The sequence below is a fragment of the Onychostruthus taczanowskii genome, unplaced genomic scaffold, assembly GCF_017590055.1.
Source record: "Onychostruthus taczanowskii isolate IOZ18803 unplaced genomic scaffold, ASM1759005v1 scaffold5, whole genome shotgun sequence".
NCBI classification, from domain to species: domain Eukaryota; kingdom Metazoa; phylum Chordata; class Aves; order Passeriformes; family Passeridae; genus Onychostruthus; species Onychostruthus taczanowskii.
The window spans coordinates 5650633-5665576 of NW_024502568.1; the positions used below are offsets into that span (position 1 = coordinate 5650633).

The following is a 14944-nucleotide window of genomic DNA, read 5'->3' on the forward strand; positions in this document are numbered from 1 at the left end:
GCCTGGGTTGCTTTCTCAGTGTCTGTGTGCCATGCCGTGGATTGTGCCTGTAGGCAGCGACAGGCAACCTTGCCATCCTTCAGCCTGGCCAGGGCTGGCACTGTCCCTTTTCCTGCTCCCCATGGTTTTCACTGCCACTCAGGAGCCTCTGGGGACAGACAGAGAGGGGGGGCCAAGAGGTTGTTGGCAAATCACTGTCTTGCTGAAAAGTGCATTTCCAGAGCAGGATTTATAATGTTAGCTTGGCATTGCTGCCAGGCTTTGGCCAGAGATTAAGATAGTGTAGCCAAACTTGAGTGGAGCAATGATCTAGGGTGCATCCCCCTTCCCCCTCACCCCCAAATGTGGGGTGCAGGGGCCTCAGAGATTTGGCGGGCTCTGGGGAGGTGCATCCTGCACCCCCTTCCCCACACCCAGGCACCAGTTAGCCACAGCTTTGAGCTAAGCTGGGAACAGCGAGTAAATCCTGAGGCAGCTTATGTGTTTCCCAGGCACGTCTGGGCTCAGTGCACTCCAAACCTCAAGTACAGCTGGGAATGGGGCCAGCCCCAAGGGACTCACGTAGCCACTGCCCCTTGTTGCTCCCATGCCACTCGCTGGAGCTGGGGACAGCAATTCAGGGAGCACTGGACCATGACAGGGCCTTTGCCCCATCCTGCTAGCTGGAATTTGCCCTGCTGAGCAGTAGTTCTGGATTCAAAGCCAAGCTCATTCCCAAGCTGCCCCTTTTCCTGCTGCTTTCAGGGCTGTGCTTGGGGCTTGTCTGCTCGAGGGGGGGCCAAACTCCGTCTGTCCTGCCGTGCCTGGCCCGTCACCGCAGCCACGTGCCTCTGGATCATCCCTGGAGCACAACAGGAGCTGGGGGAGAGGGCTCTCAGGCCCCCCCGCCTGCTCAGCACCGTCCTGGAGGACAGCCTGGGCAGCCCCAGGCAGGATGTGACCCCTTCTCAGCCCTGGGGCCCGTCTCCGGCCCCGCCGCCAGCCCCCGGCTGAACCGCGCCGGGCCCGCGCCTCGCTGGGACAGCAGCAGCGGGGCAGCGCTCCCGGCTGCCCCTGACCCGAGCAGCCTCCCCGCCTCCTCAAGGCGTTCCCTGCCCTGGCCCCCCGTCCCCTCCCCGTGCCCGGAAGCCCTGGGAAAAGTTCCGCGGTGAAAGCAAAGTCCGGGCTGCCGGCCGCCGGGCAGCCATGGCCGGGCGCTGCGGGGCGAGGGCGGCCGCGCTCCGGGGAACTCCCGCTCTGCTCTGCTCGTCCCGCTGGCCGCAGGGCTGGCATCTGTCCCTGGCGCCGGCAGGAGCGCGTTTGGCCCATGCCGGGGCTGCAGCCCAGCTGCAGCAGGAATACGACGCGGTGGTGATCGGGGCAGGTAACAGAGCAAGGGAGCGAGAGTAGAGCTGCGGGCAGCCGGCGGGGACCCACATCTGCCCTCCCCCCAGGGCAGGTAGCAGAGGAGCAGCTAGGTGGGGACCGCAGTAGTGCTGGACGCATTGAAAACCCCCAGACTGCTCCTCATGCCTGGGACAACCCAGGGGCCTGGCACAAATTGCAGCCCCCCAGCATCAGAGCACTGTGGGAGCATCTGCCTTGAGCACTTCTGTCCCACTCTGCTGCACCATTAGGGGCAGGGCTGTAGGGCTGGGGGAGGATTCTCTTTGTCATCTGTATCCCTGTGTCTAGAGCCTGTTATCGGGGTGGCTGTGACAGCCCCATGCTCCAGGCATGGCAGGGTGCCTTCTGCTGTGAGCCCATCACCAGCACTGGGCTCTGCCCATCTCTCTCTCTTCTTGCAGGGCACAACGGGCTGGTGGCTGTGAGTACCTAGAGTGGCGTGCTGCCTCTCCTCCATCCACAGGGGACAGCAAGGGACTGGGAAGGGTCTGTGCTGTGAGCAAGGGAGGGCTTTGGTGGCAGTGTCCATGGGGCTGGGGCTCCCACAGGCCCTCCCTAGTGAGGGGGGCACCGTGTGCAAGAGGGTGCTCACACTGGCAGTGACATCCTGCTGGAGGGATGGGCAGTGTGGCCGTGCTCCCCACAGGCTGCCTACCTGCAGCAGGCAGGGCTGCGCACCGCTGTGCTGGAGAAGCGTCACGTGCTGGGCGGCGCGGCCGTCACCGAGGAGATTGTGCCAGGTATCCCTGTGTGCCCCTTGTCCCCCTGGCCCTGGCCAGCCCTGGTGGTGGACATTCCCCACCACCCCCCATGTTCTAGGGTTCAAATTCTCCCGGGCGTCATATCTGCTCAGCCTGCTGCGACCACAAATCTATGCTGATCTGGAGCTGCAGGTACTGGCACCCACCCTTTGCTGGGCTGCTGGCAGCTCCCAGCATGCAAGCAAGGGGACCCTGCTGCCAGGCTGTTCATGTACTGGGGACATCCCTGTCTTGCAGCGGCACGGTCTGAGGGTGCTCCCACGGGACCCCTACTCCTTCACCCCACTGCTGGAGGACAGGAGCCCTCCTCGCTCCCTTCTGCTGGGGCATGACATGGCCCAGACTCAGCAGCAGATTGCTCAGTTCTCCCAGAAGGATGCCCAGGTACCACCAGGGGCATGCGCCTGGCACAGCAAAACCCACGAGGGGCTGCCCTGCCCCTGGAGTGGCAGGGATGCTCCTGGGGGGGTATCCATTGCACCCACTGTGGTGCAGCCCTTGTTGTCCACCCTCTGTCCCCTTCCAGGCCTACCCTGAGTATGAGGCATTCATGGGGCGCATGGTGTTAGCCCTTGACCCACTGCTGGATGCCCCTCCAGTGGATACAGCTGCCCTAGGAAAGGGTTCCCTGCTCCAGCAGCTAAGGAACCTGCAAACCCTGAAGCCTTTGCTGCAGGCAGGTACATCTGGGATGCCAGGGAACCCTGACAGCAAGGGGTGTTTGCCAGCACCTGGGATGGGCAATGCAGAGCCTCCTGAGGAACCCAGTCTGGGCTGGTAGGCTCTGGTAGGCTTGCTCACCTTGGTCCCACTGACTGACCTCCAAAGCCAGCTGGGCACCAGTATCTAGCCCTGGCACAGCCATGCAGGTCTCACACCACCTCTCCACCCCCAGGGCTGGCACTGGGCCGGCAGCTGCCCCACTATTACGAGGTGCTCACAGCTCCCATCTCCAAGGTGCGTGCTGGCAGTGGTGGTGTGGAAACACCCACTCGTCTCCTGCCTGCCAGGATGCTGTGGCAGCTCCCCACCCCGATCCTGGCATGCTCTCTTTCTCCTGGGCCAGATCCTGGATCACTGGTTTGAGTCAGAACCCCTGAAGGCAACTCTAGCTACTGATGCTGTGATTGGAGCCATGGCAAGCCCACACACCCCTGGCAGTGGGTGAGGGATCCTTCCCCCTGGGGCTCATCCTGCACTGTCCCCCCTTGCCATGCTCTGTGCATGGCTCTGCTGCACACCCATGCCCCATCCCCCTGCCTCTCCCTCCCACTGCCTGCTCAGCTTTGCCACGGTGCCTCAGGGGTTGGTGCTGGGCAAGGGACTGCCCCCAGCCCTGCCATTTGGCTCTCCTGAGCAGCCCCCACCTATCCCTTCATGTTTGGACACCTCTGTCCCCGGGCTGGACTGAGTCCTGGCTGGTGCGTGCTCCCTGTAACTGAGTTTATATCCCATGAGGTGGCATGGTCCCATGGGGGGACTGTGAGGTCTGTGGCACCATCCTCACTACCCATGCAGGGAACAGATCCATCCCCTCAGCCAGCAGCTAATCCAAGGTCCTACTACCGCAGGTATGTGCTCTTGCACCACGTCATGGGTGAGCTGGAGGGACGGCGGGGGGCCTGGGGCTACGTGGCAGGTGGGATGGGAGCCCTGTCCCAAGCCATTGCCCAGGCAGCGACTGCCCGGGGAGCCCACATCTTTGCTGAGAAGGTACAGGGTGTGTGGGAGAGGGGAGCTGCTTGGCCATCCCCGCAGGCAGCACGAGGCTCTTGGTAAAGTCCTGTCCCCTTCACATGCCCAGGCAGTGTGCCACGTGCTGCTGGGCAGGGCCGGGGAGGCGCAGGGTGTCGTGCTGCAGGATGGGACAGAGGTGAGGAGCAAACTGGTGCTGTCCAACGCCTCCCCCCAAATCACCTTTCTGGAGCTCATTCCTCAGGTATGGAGTGTATGGGGCTGGTGGGGGCTTGGCATGTTGGAATAGCCCCATTCTCACTGCCCCTCACAGTAGCCAGCCTCTGCACCGGTGTATCCCACCCTAGGAGCGGCTGCCGAAGGATTTTGTCCAGCGGATCTGGCAGCTTGACACACGCTCCCCTGTCACCAAGATCAATGGTAGGTACCAGCAAGGACACTCCACTGCCATTCCTGCTGGAGGAACACTAGTGCTAGGCCTGGCAAGAGGCTACACCCGACTTCATCTCCCCATCCCATGCCCAGTGGCGGTGGACCGGCTGCCCAGCTTCCTGGCTGCCCCCAATGCCCGCGACGGACAGCCCCTGCCCCACCACCAGTGCTCCATACATCTCAACTGCGAGGGCACCCAGCTCCTGCATCAGGCATTCACTGAGGCTGCCCACGGGCACCCCTCCAGCAGGTAGGAGCCTGTCCTGGCACACCTTGGTGCACTGGGGAAGGGACAGGACCGTCATGGCTGTAGATGCTGGGGAAAGAGGTGTGGAGTGGCTGGGTGCCCCTCTGCCTGCTCAGCTGGTGTACTGCTCCCCAGGCCCATGATCGAGCTCTGCATTCCCTCAGCGCTGGACCCAGGGCTGGCACCACCAGGCTGCCATGTCGTGTCCCTCTTCACACAGTACACCCCAGCCATGCTGGCGGGCGGGCAGTCCTGGGACGAGCAGGCCAGAAATGCGTATGCAGACACGGGTACGTAATGCGCACAGACCCCAGCAACACCCATGGGCAGAGCTGCTCTGGAGCTGCACTGGAGCTTGCTACCATGTTCCCCCGGGCTGCCCAGCAGTAGTCCCTTCATCTTTCGGTAGTGTTTGACTGCATCGAAGACTATGCCCCGGGCTTCAAGGCATCTGTCATTGGCAGGGACATCCTGACACCACCAGACCTGGAGAAGATCTTTGGGCTGCCTGGTGGAGTGGGTACCATGCGTGTCAACTCTGAGTATCGCTCTGGTGCCAGTGCTAGTGGGCACACTGGCCTGGGCAGGCACAGCTAGCTCACACAGGGCTCTGTTGGCAGAACATCTTCCATGGAGGGATGTCTCTGGACCAGCTGTACTTCGCCCGGCCAGCACCATCCTACTCTGGCTACCGGTCCCCAATTCCTGGCCTGTACCTGTGTGGAAGTGGAGCCCACCCTGGTGAGCAGAGCTGGGAGCCAGGGCCCTCATGGAGGCCTGCAGAAGGAAGGAAGGGGCATATGGAAGAGGTGCACCAGCATTCCCCATTTCTCCTTTCTTGCAGGAGGAGGAGTGATGGGAGCAGCAGGACGCAATGCCGCCCAGGTGGCTATCAAGGATTTCAGGCACCTCTGATGAGATTGGTGAAACTGACTTCCCCACTACCAACACAGGGTTGCGACAGCAGTGTGCCCTGTTGATGCCATGCAGAGCCCTGCCCATCCCCAACTTGATTCCCCAGCACCTCAGGGCAGCAGTATCTCCTGAGAGCTGGGTGTAGGCTGGAAGGGTCCCCTGTGCTCCCGGCTGCTGCTGTCACCTTGAACAGATGAGTGCACCCAGCCTGCCACAACCCAGCCTTGCCCCAGTGGCTCCTGGACCCTGCATGACCACGGCAAGCCTCACTCAGCCCCTGCCTGTGCCCATGGAAATAAACCCTGGCCCAGGCTCTGTCATGAGTACTCTCACTGTGTTTATTGAGCAACTCATGCAGCTCCTACTGTGCTATCCACACTTGCTGGTAATGCAACCTTGGGGGAGCTGCCAGAGAGGACAGGCACCTTTCAGAGTAGTGAGCAGGGACAAACAGCCCATCACCCTCTCCTCTGCTCATTGATGCAGGCTCAGGTGCATGCAGGGTTGTTTGTGTTGAGTTCCCCAGCTCCGGACAGGTCCAGACCATCCTAAGTACTGACAACAAGCAGGGGGCTGCCTGGATACTGCTTTGGTACCTGCAGTCCCCAGCTGTCCTCAGTCCCCCGGCTCTTGGTGGCTGTGTGTACAGCAGACACGTGCCCAGCAGCTCAGAAACCACAGGAGCCAGGACCAGCAGCTGCCCCTCGTGCCTCACACATGCTCCTATTCCCGACGGAAGCTGCCTGCACGTGTCCTGGCTCCGTCCCTGCGTCCCCAGGGCAGATGTTCCGTGCTGGCCACTCCTCAGCCACAGCAGGCTCGGGGCGTGCCCCTCACCCGGGCTGCTGCCGGGAGCCGCTGGCTGCAGATTACAGAGCTCACATCCTCTCCCTGCCCTCTTCCTCCGCCGGACAATGCTCCCGATTCAGCCGCCCGCCTCGCCTCTTGCCGGGCCCTAAATACGGTGCTGTCAGGGTGAGCTGCTGCACCTGAGCTGGCTGAATCAATATTGACCGGCCAGGAATAGTCCCGCAGCCCTCTGAGAATAGCCCCGCACGCCGCCCGCCGCCCACAGCTTCCCGCGCACGGGGCTGCCCTGCTGCCGCCGCCTATTTTTAGCTGCTGCCATTGCTGGCTGCTCGGGATTGCAGGTGCTGGCACCCAGTGAGCCCCGAGGGAGACGAGGGGCTCACTGGCTGACACCTCAGGGCACAGGGGGACACCTCCAGCCCGCCACGGTCACATAAGCGGCGGGACACAGCGCCGGTGCTGCTGCGAGAAGAGGCTGGCAGGTCCCAGAGGTGGCAGAGCCCACCAGCACCCTCACCTCTCTCTTCTTGCTGTCCCCAGGAGCAGAGCTGGGAGCGGGACCCAGCACCCGCCTGCCCTGCGCTCCTGCCAGCATCTGCCGGGGGAGGAGTTCGGGGGAGGCTCCTGGCTTCACACTTAAGCAATTGATCTCCAAAACGTCGAGACGAATGAGTCACGGGCTCCGCTGCTGGCCCCAACCCTGCCCTTCCCCAGGGCTTTCCGTGGTCCCCATTCCGGGGCTGGCTAGGGATCATATCGCAGCAGAGGCTTCAGGACATGCCCTGACCCCGGCCAAGGCAGAGGGCTGGGATGAGAGTCCCCTGCGGCGGGGACCCAGAGTTGTGCATCCCTGCACGCCCAGAGGTGCTGGAGGTCCTTGCGAGACGTGGCGATGAGCTCACGGGCTATTCCCGGCCGTGTTGATCCTGGCTCCTCCCGGCAGGATCCGGCTGCTTTGACTCCAAACAAACAGTCCGGTGGCCACCGGCACATTCCTGGCCGGTCCCTGGGCACGGCCGGGGCACTGGATTTCCTGTTTATCCCCATCCCACGGCGGGGCACGGCGGGCGTGTGGGCAGCAGGGTGCCCAGGGGACTGGCGGCACCCCAAGCCGGAGGTTGCTCCCGGGGCAAGTCGGGGTGGGCGGCGGGGGCGGGGGCGCATCAGCACCCTCCACGTCCCACGGAGCGGGGCTGAGCCTGAGGACCCCCACAGCCAGCCTGGTTTATGGGTGGCACAGGTGATGCCCCAAGCCCTGGGAGAACTGTGCTCCGGGCTCACGGTACCATCCCAAACCCTGCCGTGGTCCCTGTGCTCCCCGAGCCCTGGCCCCGCTGCAGCACCTCCAGGCTGTGCCTGTGCGCCCACTTGAACCGCTGCGTGAGTTGGAGCTGCAGGGAGTGTCCCCGGCACAGCAGCTCGTCATCTTCAGAAAGTCCATGCTGTGCCTGGCTGCGGGACAGCCCAGCGAGGGGAGCATCCCTGACCGGGGGAATTTGGACTCGGGGGAGATCCAGCCTCACGGCAGGTAGGGACCATCCGAGACAGCTCAGATCGTCCCGGCCGGGGAAAGAACAGGGTTTGGGGCAGGAACAGGTTTGCCCCAGTGTGCGGTGAGGCAGAGTAGGGCCGGGGGTGGGCAGGGAGCAGGGCTGGGCTCCAGACCAGAGGCGGGGAGGCGGGGGGCCCCCTCGGGTCGGCCCACCCCGCCGCACCATAAAAGCGGCTGCAGGCGGTGCCCAGCGGGAGGCAGGAGCTGCGGGATCCACTGCTGCCAGCGCTGCCGCTGCGGCCCCTCGCCACCACCGTGTCCCTCGCCAGCGCCTGCCCCGCACCGCTGCCGGTCCGGCACCATCATCCCTTGCCAGGGTGAGTGCCAGAGGTGGCCCCGGGAGGGGAGCTCTGGGTACCTGGAGGGGGGTCAGCAATCCCACCAGTGCTCTGAATGAGGATGCAGAGGAAGAGGTGAGGTGACGGGGACCGGGCTGTGTGCAAGATGGGGAGGAATACTGGTGTTCAGTAGAGAATCCAGGTGGAGGATGAAAGGGGACTCTGCGGGGCCCTCACCCATGTCCCGAAGCATGGGGCAGACAGGAAGCAACAAGAGCACAGGGCAATGTTCGTGGGGCTGCCCATGGCTGTCAGTGCCCGGGAGGGCTGTGTCAGAGCTGGGTGACCTGGTGAAGGGTGTAGGGCTGGGGTATTGTGTGGGTATGGCAGGGACCAGCCCATGCCTCCCCCACAGCGCAGGGACAGGGACATCACCACCGTGCAAGAGGGCATGATATCCCTCCACCATTGCCCAGCTCCTGGGGCACAGGGGGGCTACAGCTGCACTCCCACTCTGCCATGGTCCCCAAGGACTCGTTGTTGGTCTGTCCCCAGGCATCCCACTCACAGAATGATGATGGTGATGCCAGCCGGTGCAAGTCACGTCCTGCTGGTGCTGGTGCTGGTGCTGTGCTGCATGGCCCCCAGCAGGCAGGAGCCAGCCCCGGTGCAGCTGCGGCTGGGGGGACCACGGGGGCCAGCTGGAGAGGGCCGGCTGGAGGTGCTGTACCAGGGGCGCTGGGGCACCGTGTGCGATGATGGCTTCGACTTCCATGCGGCCACCGTGGCCTGCCGGCAGCTGGGATACACCGCAGCCATCACCTGGACCCACAGTGCCACCTACGGCCAAGGGGAAGGTAGGGGGCAGGTGGGGAGTGGGGACAGGGGGTCCTGACGAGGGCAGCGTGCTTCCCACTGGCTCTGGGAGCCTCCCCACAGCACTGTGGGTGCAGACAGCTTGCAGGACACGCTGCATGGGGCCTGTGATGCTGTGTCCCCAGGCCCCATCTGGCTGGACAACGTGCGATGTGGGGGCAGCGAAGGCTCCCTGGCAGAGTGTGTCCACAATGGCTGGGGCATCAGTGACTGCCACCATGGCGAGGATGCTGGTGTGGTGTGCTCAGGACAGCGCCTGCCTGGCAACTCCCCCCAGGCTACCACCTCTGGTCACCTGGGAGAGGTGAGTGGGGGCCCATGGCATTTGCCTGTGTCCAGCAGAGTACACCAGGGCAGTTGGAGCAGGTCCCACTAGCCCTTCCCCTGGCCCCTTTTCTGAACGCTCTGCCCACACCCACCCCATGCCCACTGTGGCAGGTGTTGGGATTAACCCTGGAGGAGGTGCGGCTCAAGCCCATCCTGGCACGGGCCAAGCTGAGCATGCCAGTGATGGAGGGTGCTGTGGAGGTGAAGCACAACGGGCGCTGGAGGCAGGTGTGTGACGCCAACTGGAGCAGGAACAACAGCCGTGTGGTCTGCGGGATGCTGGGCTTCCCCCGGGAGAAGCACATCAACACCAGCTTCTACCGGTAGGGATGCGGGAGACACGCGCTGCACATGGGCACGTGGGGCAGGAGCCAGGCTGGACACGCTGTGGGGACAAGGGACTGGGGGAGTGGTCAGAGAAGGGCTGCACATATGGGTAGGTGTGAGAGGGGCTGGTATGGCCTGGCCATGCCTGGATCCCCTTCTTGGGACTTTGACAAGGGTCAGAGTTGGGCTCAGCAGCATCCAGAGGTCTTTGGGGATGGTCACTATCATGGCTGGCAAAGTGTGGGAGGAAGGAGAGGAAAGACAAGTGTCCCTTGGTCCCTCCCACCCCGTCTCAGCCTGGAACTATAAATACAGCCTATAATGAGCCCCTACTGGTGCCAGGAGTCGCACAGTCCCGCTGGGACACATGGTACAGATGGGCTTGGCACAGTAATTGCCAGTGGGAAGAGACTATGACGTACCCTGGGGTCTCCATCTCCTGCTAGGGAGGGTAGAAATGATGGGGCAGGGGGTTCAGAGTTGGGCAGTGTCAGCATGCTCTCTCACCTCCTGGCTCTGTACACCCACAGAAAGCTCTGGAACAGGAAGCTGAAGGACCCCAACTCCAGGTAGGACTTAGCACTGTGTATGGTGGGCAGGGCACCTTGAATGAGCACCCAGCATGAGCATTGGGTGGGAGACAGTCTCTAGCACTTGAGCTGACCCTGGCTCTGCTCCTCTCCCTTGGCAGCCTGAAGACCCTCAGCCAGAAGAACAGCTTCTGGGTGCACAAGGTGCGGTGTCAGGGCTCAGAGCCCCACCTGGCCCGCTGCCCTATGCAGATGGCCCCCACAGCTCCCCACCAGCACGCCTGCCCCCACGGCATGCACGCCATCGTCAGCTGTCTGCCTGGCCCTGCCTTCCAGAAGGGCACAGGCAAGGGCAAGAACAAGACTGCTCCAGGAAAGGTGAGCCCTTGCAGAGTTCCACACCCTCTCCCACCGACAGAGTCCCAGGGCTGGGCAGCGCTCAGCCACCCCATTTGCACTTGAGGAGGGGGCTGGCAGTGTCCTGGGGTTGCTGACTGGCTGCTCTCCATACCCAGGTGCTCCCAGTGCGGCTGCGAGCGGGCACCCACGCTGGTGAGGGCCGGGTGGAGGTGCTGCGCCATGGGCAGTGGGGCACCGTGTGTGACAAGCAGTGGGACCTGGCTGCAGCCAGTGTGGTGTGCCGGCAGCTGGGCTATGGGACAGCAAAGCAGGCCCTGGTGGGAGCCCGGATGGGACAAGGTGAGGCAGGTGTTACAGCATGGACTTGGGAAACCTCTGGGCTTGGAGAGGTACGATGGGGAAATCAACTGCTTTAATGTGTCCTGCTGGAGAATCCTGGGATGCTTATGCAGCTCCAGCCTGCCCTGGGATGAGGCCACCCTGTCTGCTCCTGCATGGGTAGCCCCATTCCCATAGAAAGTGCCCAGACCAGGGGAAGGAGAATGAGGGTCCTGCTCCAGGATGGTCATGGAGCAGGGAGCACTGACCCTTCCTGTGCTTCAGGTCTGGGGCCCATCCATATGAGCCATGTGCAGTGCACTGGCCGTGAGCGCTCCCTGGGTGAGTGTCGCTTCCAGGATGCTGAGCAGAATGGGTGTCGGCACGAGGCCGACGCTGCTGTGCGCTGCCACGTGCCCCACACAGACTTCAAGAGCCAGGTGAGTCCCTGCCACCTTCCCAGAGCCTGTTGAACCCCAGCCCCATTGCACAGTCCCTTCTCTCCAAGCTCTGTGCCCAGTGTGGGTGCTCAGACCAGCCCTGAGCTGACCCAGGGGAGGGGGGGAAACAGAGCAGCACCTTGATGTGGTTCTGCAGGGTGATCTGGTGGCAAAACTGGTCTTGTAGGGAGAAAGGAGGGAGAGGAAGACGAGGGAGATGTTCAGCTGGATGTGCGGGCTGCTCGTCCCATTGCAGCATGGGGTGGGAGAGCTGGCAGTCTGTGCCACATTCCAGTTCAGCCCCTCTCTGCCAACAGGTGCGGCTGGCAGGGGGCCGCAACCCTGAGGAAGGCGTGGTGGAGGTGCTGGTGCCGGTGCAGGGGCAGCTGCAGTGGGGTGCAGTGTGTGGCGCGCAGTGGGGCCTGAACGAGGCCATGGTGGTCTGCAGGCAGCTGGGGCTGGGCTTTGCCAGCCATGCCCTCCAGGTGAGTGGGGTATCAGCCTGGGGCCAGAACTGCAGGGGTCCTGCAGGGTGGATAGTGTGGGCATGGTGTGGCCGGGGGCTCTGGGATGGGACGGTGGGGGGACAAATCCTGGTGGCAGTGTTAGGGCAGGAGAGGAGGCTGGGGAGGTAGGTGGGTGCTGTCAAGGGCTGCAAGGACTGGTCCAAGCACTGTGCTCCTCCTCTGCTCAGGAGACGTGGTACTGGGCAGGCAGCCCCGATGCCAGCCGGGTTGTGATGAGCGGGGTGCGCTGTGCCGGCACCGAGCTGGCCCTGCAGCAGTGCCAGCGCCATGGCCCTGTCCACTGCCCCAGCGGCGGGGGACGCTTCTCAGCAGGGGTCACCTGCACTGCCCGTGAGTAGCAGGAGCCCGTGGGGCACTGCTGGGAGGGGGCACCCCCCTTCTCCTGTAGGAGAGTAGGGGGTGCTATGCAGGATGGGGATCACCTTCTCAATCCCCGTCCTCCTTCTCCTGTAGGAGTAGGGGGTGCTATGCAGGATGGGGATCACCTTCTCAATCCCCGCTGATCCCCTCCATGCCAGACGCCCCAGACCTGGTGATGAATGCCCAGCTGGTGCAGGAGACAGCCTACCTGGAGGACCGACCCCTGGGGCTGCTGTACTGTGCCCATGAGGAGCGCTGCCTCTCCCGCTCTGCTGACAGCATGCAGTGGCCCTATGGCCACCGCCGCCTTCTCCGCTTCTCCTCCCAGATCCACAACCTGGGAAGAGCCGATTTCCGACCGAGGATGGGACGTCATGCCTGGACTTGGCACCAGTGCCACCGGTGAGTGGCCCATAGGCAGGGGCTGGCAGGGAGCTGCCCTCTCCTTGGGCCAGGCAGGGCATGGTGGCACCCGTCCCCAGGAGGCTGTCCCAGCCGGGGTAATTAACAGCGTCTGAGCCAGCACTGTCATTACAGCTTTATTTGGCTTCAGGGCTGTAATTTGCTGAGTCCCTGGGTGCTGCCCTGCCGGAAGTTCTGCCGGGGTTGCCTGGGCCAGCTACGTGCTCCCTGGCCGGGCACAGGTCCTGTGCTCAGCCCCTGTCCCCACAGACACTTCCACAGCATCGAGGTCTTTACCCACTATGATCTGCTGACGCTCAATGGCTCCAAGGTGGCCGAGGGGCACAAGGCCAGCTTTTGCCTGGAAGACACCAACTGCCCCGAAGGTAGGTGCTAGCTGCAGAGCTGACAGTACCCCATTCTGCTCCCCAAAGGGGCTCTGTCTGTGCCTCCCTCACCTCCCTCCTTGCTGCAGGTCTTCAGCGACGCTTCGCCTGTGCCAACTTCGGTGAGCAGGGGGTGAGTGTGGGGTGCTGGGACACCTACCGCCATGACATCGACTGCCAGTGGATTGACATCACTGATGTGCCACCAGGCAGCTACACCTTCCAGGTATGGGGTTGGAGGGGTGGGGGACACCAAGCTACCAGATCTCAGGGCTGGGGAGTGCCCTCCATGAGCACAACAGCATCCCTCATGCTGCACATCAGGGTGCTGCTCTGTATCCCGCTGTACATGCCACAGCCCTGCCTGGCCAGGGCATAGCAGAGGTGCTCCCAGCCCTGCCCCTTGCCCTCCCCAGGTGGTCGTGAACCCCAAGCATGAGGTGGCTGAGTCGGACTTCTCCAACAATGTGATGAGGTGCCAGTGCAAGTATGACGGGCAGCGTGTCTGGATGCACGGCTGCCACACAAGTAAGGAGGGATGGCAGCATAGGGGCTATGGCAGGCAGGGTGAGGGAAGTGATGAGTCTGAGGGTGCCACAGGTTTCTTTTGCCCCCACACACACAACAACATCGCTCTCCCCAGGTGATGCCTATGGTGCCGACGTGGTGAGCGACCTGGAGAGACGGGAGCGCCTGGCCAACAACCTCGTGTGAACCCCTGGCATTGGCGTGGTCCCAGCAGCGCCACGGGCGAGTCCAGCTCCCACATCCCAGCCCCTGTGCCCTGGCAGCACCCCACTGAGCTCAGGGACTTACAGACTTTTGTATTTATTGATGCTGCTGCAGAGGAGGGAGATGAGCACCAGGGCTGGCGGGGAGTGCCTGGGGGTGCCCAGTCCCGTGCTGCCAGCGGGATTTGAAAGAGTGGCCCAAGTACTGCAGCAGGCCTCACCTCCACAGCCCCAGGGCCCCCCAGGACAACTACCTCAGCCTGCCCAGCTCCCGTGCTCCAGCAGACTCGGGACAGTCCCCAGCCATCCATGCACCAGTCCTGTCTTCAATAAAGGTTCTGTGAGTTGGGAGCAGGGTGCTGTGCTGTGGAAAAGGGGCTACTCCTTTATCAATCCCACCGTCACCTCCTCCTTTCCCTGCACTCTTTCCTATTAGTATCATGAAGCCAGTCCCCAGCTGGGAACAACTTGGTCTAAGCAATGTGTCCCCAGCTAGGCAGTGTTCCCTCTGTGCCACCCACTCCCTGGCTGTCTGCACGTGGCGGGCATCAAGCAGCTCTGGCTTGCCATCAGTGGTCCCCATGGGCCAGGACACCCTGGCCCTGAACTGGCTAACCCTGTGCATGCAAAAAAACCCAGCCAGCTCTGTGGCAGCACGGGCTGGCAGCCAGCCCAGCAGCCACAGTGTATGCAGCTGACATGCTGGGCTTTCCCAGGCTGTCCTGGCAGTTTCCCAAACATGGGAGCTGTGGTAGGGCCACTCTGTCCCTCAAAGCCCTTGCTCCTGGGTACAGTGTGGGGACACAGGGAACACTGTGCCCTTGCTCTCTGTTTCTTACCTCCTGTGGTTTCTATCTTTTTTCTTACAACAGGAAATAAAAGGGAATGTCACCAACACACTCTGTACTGTCTGTTCCCCAGATTGCCAGCCAAGGGGCAGTGCCACCCCTCTCCTTGCACACCTCTGTCCCTTCCTGCCTCGCTGGCAGGCACCAGCCCAGGGTGGGGGGCTGTCAGCACCCACCTCGGCCTAGGACAAGTCAGGCTGCACCCACACGTGATGGTCCCTGCACGTGGAGCTGCTGCTGGGAACACGGTGATGCACTGGAGGGGCCCGAGGCCAGGGACCGTGGCAAGGCACGTGCTGGTGGAGGCTCACCCGGCCAGGCTGGGGCTTTGAGGGATGCCGGATGGCCGGGAAGATGTTTTCCACATGAGAGCAGCTTTGCTCCCTGAAATTTCCACCGGCCAAGCCACGAGCATCCGGGAACAGCAGCCGAGATG

At 63.0% G+C, this 14944-nt stretch overlaps 2 protein-coding genes across 2 annotated transcripts; both read left to right on the forward strand.

Annotated features, from left to right (window-relative positions):
• Positions 1–1159: 1159 nt before the first annotated feature.
• On the forward strand, positions 1160–5694 carry PYROXD2 (pyridine nucleotide-disulphide oxidoreductase domain 2). The gene is made up of 16 exons (XM_041415621.1): positions 1160–1363; positions 1788–1807; positions 2033–2126; positions 2206–2279; positions 2385–2531; positions 2674–2827; positions 3043–3104; positions 3214–3311; positions 3719–3860; positions 3952–4086; positions 4190–4262; positions 4368–4524; positions 4657–4811; positions 4931–5037; positions 5142–5262; positions 5366–5694. Exons 1-16 carry the CDS (start codon positions 1186–1188, stop codon positions 5434–5436), a joined length of 1788 nt encoding a protein of 595 aa, XP_041271555.1. The 5' UTR covers positions 1160–1185; the 3' UTR covers positions 5437–5694.
• A 2318-nt stretch (positions 5695–8012) lies between these two features.
• LOXL4 (lysyl oxidase like 4) lies at positions 8013–14447 on the forward strand. Its single transcript, XM_041415593.1, has 15 exons — positions 8013–8115; positions 8632–8933; positions 9078–9256; positions 9391–9602; positions 10137–10175; positions 10298–10514; positions 10652–10835; positions 11100–11254; positions 11572–11739; positions 11949–12111; positions 12300–12543; positions 12814–12929; positions 13019–13155; positions 13346–13457; positions 13573–14447. The coding sequence occupies exons 2-15, from the start codon at positions 8648–8650 to the stop codon at positions 13641–13643; spliced, it is 2283 nt and encodes a 760-aa protein (XP_041271527.1). The 5' UTR covers positions 8013–8115; positions 8632–8647; the 3' UTR covers positions 13644–14447.
• Positions 14448–14944: the final 497 nt, after the last annotated feature.